Raw genomic sequence first — 20,358 nt, forward strand, 5'->3', positions numbered from 1 at the left:
AACAGTAAAAACATAAGTGTTTATTGTCAACAATGGCTGGACATCAAAAAAACAATGCGGGGAGAAAATTTTCCATGCCTAAGAACTTCTAGGTTAACCACCTTCAGAAACTTTCTTTTCACCATTAATGTCTATTCCATGCTGCGCACTCCATAATCGTGCATACAAGCTCTCGGGTCTTGAAACAAGGTCTGAATGACTTCCTTTTTCAACAATCCTACCCCCTTCTAACACCAATATTTCATCAGCATCCATTATTGTGGAGAGGCGATGTGCTATACATATTGACGTTCGCCCTTCTGTCGCTCTTCTTAAAGCATCCAGGATATTCTGATAAAAAAAAGAAAAGTTAATTAAAAGTTGAACCTCTGGAATGAAATTGAAATTTATCTTGAAATAGGGTCACAAAAATTCAAAATTGTAAGCATTAAAACTGTAATTAAATACAAGATTTATATACATGGTGGTGTCCTTTGAGGGAGGATTTCACTTATGGGAAGAGGAGATAGTCTGCTGGTGCCAAGTCGGGACTGTAAGGGGGTAGGGGAATTGATGTGATGCCATTTTTCTTTTTTCTTGCAGCTTTTGGTTATTCATCAAGACCTTCAGGATGAGTTTAAGGCATCTTTTGCATCACCAAATTTTCAGTGATAATGATGTGTGCACTGCCATCTCATCAATGCCAATACAATTTGCAATCGTGCTCACACTTAACTGATCGTCTGAATTCAGCACTTCAAGCACATGCTGTCATAGGTTCTTGATGGCGGTAGCCATCCAGTGCAGGGCTTCTCCTCCACACTATCTCAGCCATTTTTGAAGAGTTTGCACCACTTAAACACTGCCCACCTGCCCTGCTTAAAATCATGCCCAATGTCTCCGTGCATGATTTCACCAGTCCAACACAAAATTTGATGGTGCACCACTGTTCAATCGTTGCACTTGCACTGAGTCACTTGACAGGGGTCCACTAAAAACATGATCTAACCTGAATGAATGCTCACAGGCATTTAGTGCTTGGTGCATGTTGACAGTCAGATCCCCCACCACCGAGCCTGCATGGTGCGAGTGCATTGCGACGTACAGTCACTTCAGGAAAAATTGTTTACACTACTTTTTATACAACCTTATTTATAATAAGATACCAAAAACATGCATGCGAGATATTAGAGAAATTGATTGCATTTAAATTTCCCATTCATACTTTCCTTTATAATATATAATTGCTCATAAAAAGTTTATCTGTTGCATTTATTCGGTAACTCCTTGCCTATCAGTGGCCAGTATGAGAACAATTCAACCGAAATAAAATAAATATTAACCACTGATGCTAGATTTCCAAGACCAGTCCGCTTTGTAGCTACAAGCCATGAGATGTACATCCTAATTTTACTTACTTTGCAACTTTATCTTGCAAAATTTAGTCTACATCGATTGTGTCCTCTTCAAAGTACTCTCCATTCGTTGCTAAGAACTTATTCCATCTTCTTTTCCACTGTTTAAAGCACCCTTGGAAGTCCTCGGCAGTTAGGCTCTTTAGTTTTCTCATCATTTCTTGCTTTATAATTTCCACATCTTCCCAGTGATATCCCCTAATCACATTTTTTGCACTTAGGGAATAGGAAAAAGTCACAGAGGGCAAGATCTGGCGAATAAGGAGGATGATCAAGGATGGTGATTAATTTTTTTGCCAGAAACTGTCAAACAATCAATGCTGAATGTGCAGGTTCATTGTCATGGTGAAGGATTCATCCATCATGTTGGCTCAAAATAGTGTGCACTGTTGATTTTAATAAAATTCAGTTCATCAGCTATCATTCGTTTTATGAAGATCAGTTAGGACAAGGGACCACACAAGATCAATATCGTCGTCAACACTAGTGGTCGAAGGTCGTCCCGGCCTTGCATTATCCGTGGCCTTGTCTTATCAGCCATCTTTAAGATGCTTAATCCACATGAAAATGGACGTTTTCTCCAGAGCATTATCACAGTAAACATCTGTCAACATTTCAGTAATTTTTTGATAATTTTTACTGCACTTCGTCTAAAAACTTGATGTTGGTTCGTTGCTCCGTGATTTCATCAATTTCCATTCTTGACAAACAGTAAAAACAAGGACAACAGAAACTAACACAACCGGCACCATACTTACAGCTCGACGATCCGTCAAGCACAGATGGCTCATTGGGTCCCAGACAACTAGCCGTTATAGTCCGCGTCATGGCTGCCTGATTGCACCAGTTCACGCATTTATTCTATTATGATTCCATCAGTGGAATTTATCTAACAAATACCAAGAAATAAAATAAAAGTAAACTCAACTGTTTCTGTAATGGAATCCAATGATGATGTAGCCTCATCAAACACAAGAATTGGAGTATTCTTGAGAATGGCACGAGCAATAGCAACACGCTGCTTTTCCCCTCCAGAGAGTTTCAACCCACGCTCTCCGACCTTAGAGAGAATAGGGAATGAAAAGGAATTAGCATTCACTTTTCTTAAATGGAAGAATGGACTTAATAAGGGTAATTATGGATGCACGAGATAAATATAGAAACCAAAAACATTTTCTTGGCTCCAAAATAAATTACTGCAGCACTCCTCTTGCATTAGGTCATTAAATAGGAGTAAACAATACTTGATCACTGAAGAAATATTAATATTTCTTTCATTACAACAATGATTTGTACTCATTATAAATTTTGTTTACATTCATATGAATCAATTCATAATAATGCAAGCTGTCAATAAAAAAGTTTTTATGAAAATTTCAGATGATTCACAACAAAATAGATACAAAATTCCTGTATCCTATTCAATTTCACAGGTGTTTCATTAATTGGGTTTAGCTGAATCAAGATTGCTAAAATTAGAAATTAGGTTCAGTCCAAGTATGAGTTAATCAAAGAGGGATAGGGCTTCATCAAAATGCATCATGGTTAAAGGATGAGGTAAAAAAGAGCATATAATTGCACAGAAAACACCAGGCTTTTGCCTGACAACACAACCAATACTACCTAAAATAATTTAAGGTAATAGCCACCTATTAAGTTGGCTGTAATGATTAAAATAAACAACATGGAAGAGTATACTTTACTGTTCCAGGCTTTATTTCATGGAAGCATTTGATACCCATATTAAACGTTTTCGTACTTTTTCTTCACGAGATATAATGCATTTCACAAACTTGTGGTATCGATAAAAAATCATCATTAATGCCACATGTCAGTGAAATGTACTGTATCTTAAAATAAAGTCTGTGAAAAAGTAAAAAATATTTTAATCTGTAAAACATAAAAGTGTAATTGGAACAATTCTAGAGAGCACTTGAACATTTGTTGAGTGATTTGCCAACATTTAGTTAAAGAACTTGACTATGCAACAATCATTTACCAACTTTTCCCAGAGGTTTAGCATCACTGATTAATTCACTACGGCTGGGAGATATAAGAATATTTAATACATATTTGAATTTTCCTGTTTAATGACTTGCTGAACAACTCGATGATAAATAAAAAGCCCACTTAAGTTTCTAATTATAATGCTGATTGCATTTCACATTAAAAATTATACATAAATGCTTATAATACTTCTAGATATACCTGTGTATCATATCCATTTGGCCAATGCAGAACTGAATCATGTAATTCAGCCATTTTTGAAGCTATGTACACTTCATCCTTTGACTTTGATAAGTTTCCGTAGTTAAGATTATAAAATATAGTGTTGTGGAAAAGCACCGAATCCTGTATGAACAGAAAATTAAGGAAACATAAGCACACATCAAAGAAATTACTATAATAATTCAAAACAGTTTCAGCACTTTAAGGTAGTTCTAGGACTTGATCTACCACTAGTGGTACATAATAATTTTGTCACTAAACAAGGCTAGGAGATTTGATGGCATTACTACAAAGGTAACTGTCTTCTAAAAAATGCAATACTCAATTACATTCATAAAAAATATTTGTAGACACAATGGTCTACGATAAGATCAAGCTGCTATCAAAATTAAAACACCCAGTTCTCACTAGACTACCCAAAAGAGTATACCTTATTTCTAAAATTTTTCAATTAATATTTAGTGTTCTCAAAAGAAAATGTGCCATTCCTGACTTTTTCAAGATTTTGGATTTTTCGGAGTGATTGGCCAGTTGGGGCTTTACATATAAACTAATCAAGAATTTATCTTTAAACCATGGTCTAAGTAAGGCCTGAGATGTCTCCTTCACCTTTGAATGGATACGAGACTGTGTTACCCAGAAAGAAAAGGACAATCACCTCCTTTTGCTTGGTTTTTAATTTTGGCTTTTGATCACCAAAAGAGATAACCTAAACTTTCCCGAACTGTAATGACTTACAAGGGTTGAGGCCAGGACCCAATGGAATGTACCTGATAACTAGGATAATGTGTTATCAAGGATGGGCCCATCAGGATCACTATATTCTTACCTTCCACAGCTAAATGAAACCATGGATATTATCAATCAATGTGGAATACTCTAATGACAGAGCTACCAATTAAAGAGACTACATTTATTATGTGTTTGGTAGCGTTTACAGCCTGTCTCCATCCAAAACCTATTTTAAATGGTAGATTACCTTGATAATAATAATAATAGTCTTCTAGTGAATTAAAAAAATAACTTACTTGCGGTACAATTGCGATGGACTTCCTAAGGCTTTCCAAATTTACAGAGGTTATGTCATTATTTCCAATAAGTATTTTTCCTGATGTGGGTTCATAGAACCGAAACAATAAGCGAATGATGGTGGATTTCCTGAAAAAAATAAGATTTCATTAAATACAAAATGTTATGAACAAGCCTACGCAAGAATCAAATAATATCATTATGAAACATCATAGAAATTATACTCCAGCTAATGGAAATCCTACTTATTGCTTAGCTTCCCCAAAAAAGCTATTTTTCTTCACTGCATTGCACAAACTTACACGGGTCGTTCAATAAGTCCCTCAGAATAAAATTGAACACCAAATTATTTTGGGTAGATTTAAAAATATTTAAACTATCTCCTTTTGGCTCAACATCGTTTACCAAGTGTTTCCCTAACTTTTTTCAGCTGTCCAAAAAGTGGGATGGCTGCTTAAAATAGGAAGCAAATATAAACAGAGGTCATACACAGTAATAATAATTTTATTTGTCCAAGGATAGTTATACTATAACAAAATAGGATATATCATAAAAATATAGAAATTCAGGGTATTTATATAAAGAGAGGATTAAAAATTTATATGTATATACATACATGCGTATCATACATAGTACATTACATAGTATGCAGTTTTATGTTACACATACATCATATTGTGTCATTGATAAATTCAGACAAACTGTAATTACTTTTCTAGGAAATTTTTATTTGTCTTTTAAACTGTGTTACATCTCTTATGTCTTCACATTTATTTGGTAATTTACTATAACGGTATAGTCTCATTGACTTTGCTCCTAGGCTTGCAGTTTAGGTTTGATTACATTTTGTATGCAGGTTTGACTCGATTCTTGTATGGTGACTGTGATATTGAGGATTTGCATGGAGGTATGACGGATTTTGTTTCATATATGTTACTTCGAATAGGATGGGAAAGATAGGAGTCCAAGATCTTGAAAGATTATATGGGCAGATGAAATTGGAGTTTAGATGCAATGATGCCAATAGCCTTCTTTTGCAGTTTAAATATCACTTGGAAGAAAGGAGATTAGTCCCAGAGAATGATAAGATATGTAATATTGGAGTAGTAAAGCATTAGTAGCAACGTCTTTGCTCACTGTTTTTTTCAAAGTTCTTAGGAGGAAACATGCCAAACTTAATTTTCCTGAAAGGCAGATTATACAGGTTTCCCCGTGTCAAATTTGAGTCCAAATGAATGCCAAGGATTTTGTGGATTGATAAATTCTATATTTTGGCTATTCACTGTTGTTGGAAGCTGGGTTTGGATTGGTCGAGAGAAAAATATGTTGCCTGGGATTTTTCATTGTTCAGTTTCAGACTATTTTATTTGCACCAGTGTCCTGCCAGCTGAAATTCTGATGAACTTTTTATGGAGTTTGCACAAACTAATATATTGGTATCATCAGCACATAAAATTGGTTTAATCCCATATACTCTCGTTAAAACTAAGGGCAGATTATAAATTGAGAAAAATACTAGACCAAGAACACAGCCCTGAGGCACTCCTATGGTTACTGTCAAGCATCTCCTGCAGTTTCTTGGGATTTGTCAAAGGTAAAATACCATAATGTTTAAAGTTGACTTTAACCTCATGAACTGTCGAGCATTGCGCACAACTACGAATGCCTGAGACCTTGTATGTACAGTATTTTGCCACAACATCTTGTTCCTTTAAAGCCCCCAAGTGTAAGAGGACGCCTCGGTAGCTTAACTCGCTAAAGCACTCAGTTAGACATCGAGGGATCAGGGTTCAAATTGTGGTAAAGACAAATGATCTTTACACCCTGAAATTGTTGTATTCCAATGCCAATTTAGTGGATGACTCCATTAAAAGCTACTATCACAGCATCTCCTGCAGTTTCTTGGAATTTATCAAAGTGACATGTTAATCAACAACAGGAGCATGAAGAAATATCACAATATATAGCCTTGGTTAAGTCTAAAAAGACTTTGAAAATAGTATAAAGTCACTAATTTCTATGAATACCTATGCTTATATTTTGTACTCTTTTGCACAATTTACAAGCATACATTTGTACCATAATACTACTATTTTACTAACTTGTTTAAACAATAAGAATCAATAACCTACTTCATTAAAAGAATTGTCATCGCGATCTCACTGTTAACTCCTATAGGTACAGGTACAACATCAACACTAGCATCACTTTTGCAACAATAAGATTCTCCATTTCCAATTATCTTAAATATACATGGATTTTTATAGATTTTAGGCCTGGTAGTTGTTGATATCATTTTACTTTGTAATCATTAAATAATGGTAATAGTTTATAGAAAAATGGTGTACAATGCATAACACTAGTTATAAAGTTGCTTAAAACCTGTATGTGTAGTGAGAAATGGTGCATGAGGTGTAATTACACTGTCCTTATATATAAGTGCTTGAAACTAGACAAACTGCTCTCACCTTGCTTCAATTGTGTCTGTTCCATGCAATGCACAACAGAGAAATTCTCTGAAGAATTACATTTTGTTTTTTTCAAACTATTCAGGCAACTATTACCTGCTATTATAGGTATGTTTCGAAGTTCTGCCCATTACTCATAGGATGAAGATTACTATTTTTTTCTGGAGTAGGAAGTTGACCTTCAGGATATTTGCATGCATGCAACAACTTTTATAATTTCAATGAAACAATCTTTTTCAGCATGATTCAATTTGCTGGCATTTGAATGATTCTCTTTGAAATTTAAAATTATGAAGTTCTGCATAGACCTAGTTATGTCAGTGGACCAAGATCCACTTTTTCCTGGTTCCCACCAACAGGCATTAACTTTGGAAAATTTTAAATCATAGCAATGACCAATAATGTAATCCTCCTAAACATAGCAGTAGAGCAGAAATTGAATAATCAAGTTCCCAGGTCAATTACCTTAGCATTTCAATGGAGAAATAGAATGACATCTTGAGCTTACTGCTCCAATACAAAATAATAATAATCAAGTTTCCGCAGTTCAAACCATGAGTTTTCAAAATTCAATTTATTGGTCCCTTGAATTTCAAAATGACAAGGTTTTACATTTGAGAAACAACAATGGACCAAAATAAATAAGAACATCACATACCCGGATCCTGATCCACCAACAATGGCAACCTTCTTTCCAGCAGGAATCTCAAATGAGAGATTGTGTAATACAGGCTTCCCTGGAACATACTCATAGCATACATCTTTAAAAGAAATGCTTGCTGTGGAAGGTGTGACATGCAGAGGAACTGCTTTATCGTAATCCTAGTTTTTGTGAAAGAGCAGAAAATTTTCCATGATTTAATAAAAGTTAACTAATGTCAACAAGAAAACTTAAAGACAATTCCTCCCGGGAGGATTTAAAAATAAATATCTGAAAATCTTTTTATATCATTGAGAAATCTGATCCTCAAGCAATTGACACTCAATCTCATTTTAGAATATTTTATAAGGAGTCCCATCACAGTTCAATTATTGCATAGTAGGAGACAAATCACTGTGTATACTATTTTTGCATCTCATTACATTGAAATTTAAAAAAAAGCAATGAATTCAGAATGCAAGCTCAAAAAAATGAATGCCGAATGTAATCATAAAGACTTATTTATCACAGAAGGTTAAAAACAACCACAATATGCCACCATGTCTAGCCACCAGCTTGAGATAAGACATTAATAGCTATTTGGAATCAAAGTTGGAATGCCAATTAAAGATAAATATAGGACCTTCACAGAATTCTTTATAAATGCATTTTTGGATCTTTATCAAACTAAAAATTACATTAGTATCCAATATAACATACATGTGACACAGCCGAGAAATATAGTAATATTTGGTCTGAGTACACTTAAAATCTATTTTAAAAGGTAGACTACCAATAAACATGTTCAAGATGTAAAAACAGATAATTGAATCCCAACATACGACATATTCTTTGATCCGTACTTTTCTAGATTCAATATTAGTTGATCCAAAGTTCAAAAGTAATAATACTACTTTACATTAAGTTTAAAAAAGAAAATAGACACAAGTGTATTTATTCAGGCTTAAGTTCTGGAACATTAATCAATTCATGGCACCTAGAAATTCATTTATGGTATATTTGCAAGCAACAAAGTGTAGTTCAATTTCATTTAATCTACAGTTGGTAGTCCTTCTCACCCCTAGCCACATGAGTGCAAAGTTAGATTTCAGCAGGCCTGCAAATGAGGGTAAGCAGATACAAAGGGATAAAAATGATAATATTATGCTGGTTTCCTAATAGTTTGCAGGCCTACCATGTTCATTCATTAACCTAGTCCACAGATTGTTTGAAGGAGGCAGCCACAGAGAGATCAAATGAAAGTTTTATCTTAATAAGAAAAATATTATCTATTTACACATACCTTTATCCTGGTTTCAACTTCCATCAAAGTGAACATCACCTGCATATCAATGAGGGCTTGTCTTACTTCCCTATACACAGAGCCCAAGAAATTTAGAGGCAGAGACAGTTGGAAGAGCAATCCGTTCACCATTACCAAGTCTCCAACTGTCATGTTTCCTGAAAGTAACCAGAATATTTTACTACATCATTACATATATGATAACACATCAAATCATAAAGCCACAGTACTATCGTTCAACATACATTATGCCTTGATGTTTTCATAGTGACTTCACATTACTTAGCTTCATCTTTCACACTTAATACATGGAATTGACTGACACACTACAATTTATGGTAGTTAAACTCGAAGATAACAAGGTTTTGTTATGGTTCATAGAACTGATTCAGATCGGATCATTTCCTACCAAATTTGAAAACCAGCTAATTTACTGTAAAATATAGCACTGAGCCCCTTGATTTTCATCAATACATAAACTGACAACAATCTTGCATTTTAAACAACCTTGCCAAACTATTTCTTGAACATGAAAGTAGAGAAATGCTAAGAAGCCACAGAAAGCACAATGAGCATTATACATGCCCACCATTCACACATGAGCCAGATGACTGGAAATTCCAATACCAAAATGGTTCAGAAGCTACCATTCAGAAGATATCAACCTTCAATTGAAGGGATGGCCAGTTGGCATAACATTAGTTGACTGACTTGAGTGATTTTCATGAAAAATTTCGCTTTTATTACCTCATAAAATTATTTTTACTAGAGTGAAAGAAAAAGAAGTTGGCCCTACCAAATTAAGGTTTGATTTTTTCTGCTTAAAATAAGCTGTCTGTAGCCATTGGTCCTGGGAATTAATATTATATTGAAAAAGCCTCGTGCATTCATCTGGCATGAGCTTATGTGAGTTTTAGAAGACAACAACTTCAAAATAGAATGTCTAAAGAGGCAACACGGTATTGACTTTGGGATCTGCTCCTGAGAAGATAATTGAAAATTGATTTGAGAAGGCCATTGACTTCAGATGTCCATTCCACGACAGTGCAGGGAGTTTCCAATGAAAAGAAGGTACCTGAGGAGTGGCAGATGTACTGAGAAAAGGGTGACTGCTATGATAAGGAGATACTGAGTGGAGTGATATGGACTCCTATGACTAGAACTGACATTTTGAATTAGCCCACGGGGCAGCCAACTAAGTAGATAGCCAAAAAAGCAGAAGCTTGAGCAACTGAAGAAGGACATGAAGATCATCAATGCTGAGTCACTGATATCACTGAAGTCAGCCCTACCAGGAAATCAGAAGCCCATATCGGCCAATGGATGGGAAACTGACTGGTCTTTGTAACCCAGTCTCTCCATTGTCCGAGTGCAAAGAATATCATGAGTGTGAGCTCCACTAGCCAGCCACTGAGGTGCAACTCAACAAAAACTTAAGTTACTTGAGTGTAATCCAGCTGTTACCATGGCCAAGAATCAATATTCCATTATCAAATAACAAGATCAAACAAGGCCTGTGATAAGACAAGTAGACTCTTCCAATGCCTGTCACTGCCTACCTGAGGCTATGGGTGGAAACAGTGTTAATGTTGTTACAACTGGCTAAGAAGCAACTAAACTACAAGGGAATCTCAAATTCAGACAATGGATCTCTCACCAAAATTGGAGGGGTTCAGCTCCACTTGCCTTTAAAGAGGAGGTGAAAATCACCTTAATACACGTTTGAAACAGTAAAGGAAAGGTTTCTGGCTGGTCAACTTGCTAAAGTAAAAGCAGCAGAAGCAAAGTCAGCCAAAATGCCAGCTCCAAAGTTTAAACCAATAATTCCATGAAGGATGTATTTGGTTCGCATCTACCCAGATGAGAAGTTAAATATTGATACTAGTAATAGAACCTAAGGAAAACTTTGGAAAACTTCCAAGGATCAGTTAATCCTAGAAAAATTGGTCAGAGGAGTGGACTCCAATGCAAAAAAGAAAGATAATATGGAATAGCTTGCACATGGATGAAAGAGGTAAATAATGGAGAAATTTTAAACCAAGAACATTTATGGACCAGGATGCCCAGCCACATTTTTAGGACCAGGAGGTGAATCCAACTGACCAGATCTGTCCGATCCAAATATTTTCTTTCGTCTGATCTGGAACTTGGAGTTTGGATTTCACAATTTAGCAATATCATGCAATGAGAAATTAAACACAAGAAGAATGAAAAAATCTGAGAATTTATTTACCCAAAAATACATTGAATATGCATTGAAAATTGACAGAATGGCACATTTACTTATTTTATACATATTTTACCGAAGTAGCCTAGTTTTAACTCCATTTAATATGATTAATTATTGAAATAGAAATTAAACCACTTGGCTTTTCCCCAGAGAAATTGTTTTTTACTACTAATGATGTTATACCATAACAAAACCTAGGTAGTATATAATTTTTTTTTCATGTGGAAAAACCAAGTGGTTTAACTTCTATTTCAATATAAAGATTTTCTACCATGTGACGCCAGAAAGTGTTTTATTTATGGCCAATTATATTTTATTTGCTTTTGATCCTATTATGATTCTTATAACTACATCCCTTGAAAAACTTTTAGGAGCTAAAAAAATGAGATTCAGGATCTGATTCTGAAAAAAACCTGGATCTGTCGATCCCAAACAAAATTTTATTTTTGATGTAAAAAAGTCAAATTTTCAACCTATCTCTCAATGCAATTTTTTGTTTATGTACACTTGGGTATGTACACTTCACAGCAAAAAAATCCTTTTGTATATCTCTACCATGCTCTTCAGAGATGGGGATTATCTGGTTTAAATGTACATTTTTATGTCATGTACACAAAGAGGATGGGAGATTATAAATTTATTAGCTTCATCATATTTTATACTAGAAGCATAATCCATAACCTATTATTTAGTCCATTTCATAGTGGATTAAGAGCTATAAAGTCATAGCACACTTAAAGAATCATAGATGAATGAACCTTGCTTTGTTTCAGGGCGCTTTTATTGAATGCTAAGTGTTACGTGGTTCTCAAATAGTCATAGTTTTCTGTACAAGTGTGTGTGTGATACAGTCATTTGTTTTCTCATAACCGTTTTATTAGTACAATCATTATTATTGTTGTTGGAGGAAGTTAATGTAAAGGTGATAAAGTAAACAAACATTAGGTTACTTTATTTAAACATACTGGATTTTGGAAAGCTTTCGTACGGGATATACCAATATCACATGATATCATTAGCTAATTGAACAAATTACAATTAGAAAAAATGCATTATTTTTCCACACAAAGCGCTCTAACGAAAATTTCAGGGGCGCATCAAATTATTAAATTCATATTTCACTGCCCAAAAATGTTGTACCATATATTAATGGGCTTGCGCTGTTCAAGGTATATGCATAGGAAACGGTAAAGGAGGCATGGGATCACCTGGAGATAGGAATGAAAACCGGTGGGGAATTCACTACATCAGTTAGGCATGTGGATGATCAAGCTTTAATTTGTCAGTCAGCCAAGGGGTTCAAAACTCTGCTGAGGGCTTTGAAAGTACGTGCGATGAGTAATGGATGAGAATAAATGTAAATAAAACAACAGTTATCCAGTTTTCCAGAAAGAGAGAGGCTAAGCTTAACATTAAAATAGGAGGGTAAAAACTAGAGCAGGTGGAACAGTTTTTGTATCTCAGAAGTGTTTAGGATCAAAATGGTCAAAGTACTGGGGACAGAGGAAGAAGAATTGGATTAGGCAAAGAAACTTTCAAAAGAAGGAGAGAATTGATGACAGGGACGTTGAGTAAGGGTTTAAAGAAAAGGCTCATAAAACTTTGATACGGAGCATAGTTATGTACGGCATGGGAACATGGTCATTGAAGCAGGAGGATAGATGTAGATTGGAGGCTTTTGAAATGTGGGTGTGGAGGATGGAAAAGGTGAAGTCGACAGAAATGAAAACGAAGAAAAGCCAAGTAAAGTGAGGGAGGAGAGAGGATTGTTGGGAGAAATCCAAAGAAAGTAGAAAAGATGAATGCAGAGCATTTTCATTGGCAGTGGGATGTTGAAGACTGTGATAGAGGGGAGACCGTTAGGCAAGTGAGGAAGGGGCAGGAATGGGATAGGGATGCTGGATGGGAAATAAAGGGAGGAAGGAAGTATGCAGAATTGAAGAGCGGCTTATTGCAAGGTTGGATTCCAGATTGTGTTTTGTTAAGAGAGACAAAGGAATTGTTGCTGTACCATTTTGAAGCTTGTACCTATTAAAAAACCTACCTCAGAAGGTAGATTAAGCGATAATAATTGATGGATTGTCATAAAAATTATAAAAAGAGACATACCTTCAACAATTTGTCTGGCTGCCATTACCATTATTGCACTCAATGCGACACTGAAAATCGCATTTTGGCCAAAATTAAGTAATGCCAAACTAGTACTGGTCTTCAAAGAAGCATCTTCATATCGTTTTAAAACTTCATCATACCGGTCAGCTTCATATTTTTCATTATTGAAATACTGTGAATAATGGGCATAAAAATAGGGTTAAAATCATTTGACTAAAAATATGGCCATTGGGAATGCTAAGATAATATAACTCTGATATTTTTACCATGGAGAAATCATGTAGGTCTTTGAGCACATAAGAGAGTTTCAGGAAAAGTATGTAAATACCCTTCCTAACATTGAGACCTCTTATCCTACATCCCTTAAAGCTGTAGGTAATTTAAAAGTTCTCGAAAAATGATTTTCAACTTAAAAAATTTCTGTATTACTTATAGATAAACATACACAAATGATATTGGACAACTAAAATTTATTGTCACTCCAACAATATGCTTTCATGTGTAAATAAAATGGATTTGTAAATATGCTTAAAGCTTTGAGAAACAGACACTAGCAACTATATACACTTGAATTAAATCTTTAATACTCATATATTTCATGTACATTATTATTCCTATGAATTTGTACATATGTTAATGCACCTATAAATGTAATTGAATCTTAACGAAGCCCATACAATTATGTATTGTTCTATGGCAAATAAATCTATCTTGATACACTTTAATTCTAAATTAGAACTGTATTTTGTGACAAACTGAACAAATACTTAGTACGCAACAGTTTAATGAAATTTATTTTTGACCTGATGATGACGTAATTTATTGAAACCCAGTTGTAAAATACATTTTATCAAGTGAAAAAGTGCTACGATTAGTTATTCGTTATGTTTGACTTCCACCACATCATGCCTGAAGCTACTCAATTTGTTAGTTTTATGAAAGTTGAAACAGGGTGGCCACTTGATTAATGATTGTAAATTATTATTATTGATAGTTTCTTTAAGAAAAAAACATCACTTCACGGTTCTTTATATTTTTCAGCTGAATTGTTATAAATTATAATTTTTTGACTAGCTTATTTCAATATGAATATATTTTGTTTGATTATTCATGACAATGTTAATAATCAACAGGTGAGTCATTTAGATTCCAATAGCTATTAGGACTCTAATAATGGTTTGAATTTATGAATTTTGCATTTCCTGAAGTATGTCTATTTTATCAATGCAGAGAAAACATTTGGTAATTGCCATGTTCACTCATTTTCTATTTCTTCAATGAAGACGGCAAACATTTCTAATGCAGAATTTAGGGCACTCAGACATATGGCAAATTCTTTACTCCAAAATACATAAGGTACAATGAGGGTAGCATCAGGAAAAAATGAAGAAATAAATTGTTTTTGCCAATTATTCCACGATAATTCTAGGACTGTTGGTTGGGAGTTACTTCCATCTGCCAATAATATAAACAGTAAATTTGCTTCACTTACCGATTTCAAATAAATTCAATTTTACCCCATTCTTTGAAGCAACAGTGGACCCTGATTACGCATACAAGTAACATTCTTCAAATCAGAATTGGAATACCTCTCTCATGGCCAACCACATTATTTCCAATGAGTTTCATGCTTTCTCCATTTTGACATATTGTGTGCAGAAACTCAAGAGACATAAAGCAATCCCACTGAATGATGAAGAACTTTTTTAGATTTCATAAAAAGGTATGGATTGATGCAGGAGTGTTAATGAAGATGCAGAAAACTGGAGTGACAGTTAAAATCCCTAAACTTCAGCTATTCGCATACAAAAATTGATCATTCCTTTAGGAACGAAATTAAAACAACATCGTGCATTCAAATTCATTATTCAATTTCCATTTTTTCAGAGGTAAAGGCCCAATGAACATGACATAAATAGGCCAGAATTTCAAGAAATCTCAAATGAAGAAATTTGTGCAAAATCAAAATTTAACGGCAATCAGGCTAAAAAGAAGGCTACTACTACCTTGATCAAAAATTTCCCGGAATTTATCCAGAAAATTAAAAATACAAGTTTATTCATCTAAATCTATATTGTCCCCTTCAAAGTAATCCCCATCGACTGCAACACACTTATGCCAGCACTTGATCCAATCCTCGAAACATTTTTTATATTCGGTTTTCGGTATGTCCATCAGTGCTTCCTGCGATTTTTCCATTACTTCCTCTCGGCTGCTAAAACGCGTTCCCCGTAATGGTTTTTTAACTCGATTGAACAGAAAGAAGTCACAGGGAGCCAAATCAGGTGAATTCGGTGGCTGTTGGATGGTATTTGTTGCATTTTTCGTCAAAAAATTACGAATAATGATAGCACTGTGCGACGGTGCGTTATCATGGTGCAAAATCCACGAGTTTTCTGCCCACATTTCTGGTCTCTTTCGGCGAATTGCTTCACGCAAACGTCTCATAACGCCCAAATAATACTCTTTGTTTACTGTCTGGCCTTCTGGCAAAAATTCATGATGCACTACACCGTTGTAATCCATGAAAACCGTCAGCATTGCCTTCTTTTTTGACTGAAAACGACGTGGTTTTTTTGGTCTCGGCTCATTTGGTGAACGCCATTCACTTGCCTGATGTCTGGATTGCGTGTCGTACTCATAAACCCACGTCTCGTCTCCAGTAATGATCCTTTTGATGAATGTGGGATCGGATTCAGCCTCGCAAATCATGTCTTTTGCGACGTCAACACGGTCTCTTTTTTGCATGAAATTGAGGTCTTTTGGCACCAACTTTGCTGCTACACGACGGAGACCCAAATCATTAACCACAATGTCTTGGGCGGATCCATAGGCAATGTTCAAGTCCTCCGCTATTTCTCTGATGGTTAATTTGCGGTTATTGACCAATATTTCTTTTACTTTATCAATTTTTTCACCGACTTTCGATGTCGATGGTCTGCCACTGCGTTCATCATCTTCGATTGACTCACGACCACTTCTGAACCGCTCGTGCCACTGGTAAACGACCGTTTTTTTTAGAGAATCGTTGCCGAAACACTTTTCCAACATTTCCAACGTCCGTGCGCCACTAAATCCGTATTTTACGCAAAATTTAATACAAGTTCGTTGTTGCAAATTTAAATCCATTTCTGCAATTGTAAAAAATCGCCAACACACACAGAGATAGATGTACTCTTGGCTACGTAACTTTTGCAAATGTCAAGTTATGACACTAAGATTTAAAGGGAATATCAACAACAGATGTACCAATTTAACAAAAAAAAACAGAACTCAAATCGGAACGATGGGAGCGCCACACGGTGGTTATTCCGGGAACTTTTTGATCAAGGTAGTATTTTGCACAGCAAATGGCATGGTGATTTATATTATTGTAGGAATACAGGACTTTCAGCAGGTGGATAATGAAAATAATCCATTAAATACAACATGGACAATACATTTCTGTATAATTATAGATTCCATAAATTACATGGAAATTCTTACCTTGACAGTCTCATAATTTATTAATGAATCAATGGCCTTATTCCCAGCATCATTTTCTGCCTGATTCATATAAACCCTGAATTTTGTCCTCCATTGTGTTACCGCCAAAGTGAAGACTGTATAGACACCAACACATCCCAAAGCTACTTCAGCAAATGGAGCACCACATTTTACTCCCTGCAAAAAACAATTAGCAAAATCAAAGTAATTAATTATTTAAGATGAAGCTAGTGTTCATATGACATCAATTCCAAGCCAAGATGGGGTCTTCTGTCAAGTATCAATATATAAAAGAGCGCTACAAAATGCACATAATGCAATGGCTCATCAGACATGGAACCGTTTCATGAACATGATTGACAAAGGCTGCGTAATGACCTTCACAAGATGATGCATTCACTATGCCAGCTGAAGGGCCACATAAAACCATTAACTTTATGAACTATGTGCATGCCATTAGATCATGACTCAATATTTTTATGATTTTGAGGCATATAAATCGAAAAGTTGTAAAAGCACTTAAATATAAATAAATACACAAAGAGATGTACAGACAGGCACAAGTAGAATCAACTTCAATGAATACAATAAAAGAAAAGTAATTAATGACAGTAAACATTCATACTTACCATTTAACATTTTGATGGGCGATAACTTTAAAAACCAATTCACATTTGGATACAATTAAACTAAACAAAATTTAAGATATCAGCTACTTTGGTTACTGGGTAACCATATGCTCATTCATGATGCAACATGAAAAGACCTAGCAAAAAAATAGAGGCATCATTTATGCCTTCTCGAGAAATCATGATTCAACTCTCACAGAGGTTGAGCATTCCATAAGAACCAGGATTATTATTAGTTTCAATCTACATATCATGTCAAAGTCACCGTGCACGTAATAAAATTAGATTCCAGTACAGAGATTGGCACACATGATTGATTAAAACATATTTTCGTCTCTCACAAATGATGGCCAATATTTCAGAAAGCCACATCCAGCTCAAATCCTTTGACAGCTTATCAGACAGGTCTACAACTGCTTCCGTGTTGTAGTCCATGTTGAGTTTTTATTAATTAGTTGAAAAACTTGAAATATCCCTGTCAGATTAAGTCCAGGCTTTGGTGTTTGACTCAACCTCTGAATCATGATGCCTAGAGATGGCTGTAGCTAAAGAGAAAAAATTTTAAATCACTTATCACTTACCAGTATGGTACTGACTAGAGCCAATTCAAATATAGTGGGTACTACATTGAAAAGCATTGCTGAAAGCACAAAGTTGATTCCTCTGCTGCCACGGTCAATTGTCTGGGAAATTAAAGATTAAACATTCGATAAAAATTTGTAAATGGGCACGTCATGAAGCCACAAACTTACTGCACTTTTTAAACCTTAACATTCTTCTCCATACCCACACCTCAAATGCTTCTAATTTGCACTTTTTCTCTTCTCTTTAACAATCCTTTCTTTGTCTTAACTTTAGGCCCCAGTTGATCCCTTCTTTCCAGCATAAGCTTCTCTTTCTAGAGCAATTCCTTTATTGATGTCCATGATACTTTACCCATTTTCCTCCAAAAAAACTCCTTAAATATGTGAACTGCTTTAACTATTCTAGTTTATGCCTCTCAATTTTAGCATTTAGATTGGTCTTTCTATTTCCTATTAAATCAGGGCCTGTCATAATCTAAAATTGTTACCACTCTGTATGTAATATTTGGTATGAGAAATTCAAGAAATGTCATGATTTCCATTTTAGGCAGATGCTAAATCAATACATACCAACAGAGGCAGTGCAATATGTAGGTTTCACTACCAATGATTAAATTTACATTGTCCCGATAAGGTGATATTCTCTACCTCACGAATTACTAGCTATGCATTGATTTTCATTACATGCCATACTTGCTATAATTATCCAATCTCTCTTTCACAAGAGAAATTAGGGAACACATCCATTCATGACACTTGAAGGCCTATAATCCAAATAAATAATTTGATGAAGTTTTTCTTTTTTCGTTTTTCTGAAGATGAAATAATGATGCATCAGTATTAATCTCTCATTAGATACATTGACAGTACATACTGAAGGTTTTATATAAACAGAGAAACTCGGACCAAGCAAATGACTCCTTCAAATTATGATAATATGGAAATCAAAAGCAATAAGACAACGTTTTGAAATTTTAGAGCTCATTTTTACAACTTATAGAACTAATGATTCAAAATGTGATCTTAAGACATTGAAATGACATTGCTGACATTGAAATATTTTTTGAAAATATTGAGAATTTGTTTACCTAAACCCATTCTTTAAATCTTTCCATCGTGATTTTTTTTAGCATAGATGTAGGTTTTAATTAAAAATTACCTTTGAGAGTGCACCAGTTTGTCGACCAAGATGAAACTGGAGGTCCAAACTATGAAGGTGCAAAAACACATTTCGAGCAATCTTCCTTATTGAATGTTGGGCTACTTTGGCAAAAACAGCATTCCTCAGTTCATTGAACCCGGCAGCACCTACCCTGGCAATGCCATCTAATCAAAATGAACAACCATCACCAGCATGAAAAACTGCATACGGCATGACAGGTTATAATTTTAATAACACAGGAATTGTGTGACAGTACAGATGTTTATAATCATATGCAAAACAATAGTTCACTAATTAATTTCATGGTATTTATAGCTGACACTTTTACATTATTAACTTCTCATATGAGGAGTTACTGAGTTCTTTTGGACAAGCATTCAATTTAATTTCTTTAGCCATGGTTTTTATTACACTGGTTTAATCATATTTTATTTCATTATTAGCTCTAATAACCATGGAATTTAATTTTGAAACCGATATTCCTTTGCATTTACATATGATTACAGATACTTAGAAGTCAAATCAACCAGATTAGATTTATGAAAAGGTCTTCATAAATAACATAAAAGAAAAAATGTTTACACCATTGATTTTTCTGTATCTCTCATCTCCAGAAGAGACAGAGAGGGTAGAAAGAGTCGGTCGAATAACTGCATGCTAAGGAGAAGTAGGCCAGTAAGCTTAGAGATTGAAGGGGAATATGTTGCAGATGAGGACGGATTGATTCAAGGAATACTTAATAGTGGATCGAAAATTTTATATGAATGACAGCAAACAAGGAAAGCAGAATAGATAATATTACCAAAGAATTATTTAAGTTTGGGGCTTTGCTTTCATTTGTTTGAATGCTTTAAATACTGATTATTATGATTTAACTATTGATATTCAATATAAGTATGAAGCAAAGAGGAATACATATTTCCAACTTTTTTTTCATACTCAAGGCGATTATAACAAACCATAAAAATTTTTACCAAGAACTGAAGCTTCATGTCAGAGCATGCCAAATTGCCACTTACTTTGTTTTTAATCTAAAAGGACCAATGTGGAACTATGCACACAAGATCACCCAATGGGCCAATGAACAGATCA

At 34.8% G+C, this 20,358-nt stretch overlaps 1 protein-coding gene across 2 annotated transcripts in view; it reads right to left on the minus strand.

Moving 5' to 3' along the window:
• ABCB7 (ATP binding cassette subfamily B member 7) overlaps positions 1–20,358 on the minus strand; it is a 29,998-nt gene continuing 9,640 nt past the window's right edge. For both annotated transcript variants that reach the window (XM_071584484.1, XM_071584483.1), the window contains exons 4-13: positions 19,264–19,430; positions 18,102–18,203; positions 16,892–17,068; positions 13,403–13,577; positions 9,064–9,221; positions 7,779–7,942; positions 4,652–4,781; positions 3,603–3,746; positions 2,323–2,454; positions 1–330 (exon numbers count right to left, since the gene is read on the minus strand). In XM_071584484.1, coding sequence (XP_071440585.1) covers positions 94–330; positions 2,323–2,454; positions 3,603–3,746; positions 4,652–4,781; positions 7,779–7,942; positions 9,064–9,221; positions 13,403–13,577; positions 16,892–17,068; positions 18,102–18,203; positions 19,264–19,430 — 1,586 coding nt within the window. In that variant the 3' untranslated portion in view covers positions 1–93. The remainder of the gene's footprint in view (positions 331–2,322; positions 2,455–3,602; positions 3,747–4,651; positions 4,782–7,778; positions 7,943–9,063; positions 9,222–13,402; positions 13,578–16,891; positions 17,069–18,101; positions 18,204–19,263; positions 19,431–20,358) is intronic.

Source organism: Hetaerina americana, unplaced genomic scaffold, assembly GCF_022747635.1.
Source record: "Hetaerina americana unplaced genomic scaffold, ioHetAmer1.1.p SCAF_19, whole genome shotgun sequence".
Lineage (NCBI taxonomy): Eukaryota > Metazoa > Arthropoda > Insecta > Odonata > Calopterygidae > Hetaerina > Hetaerina americana.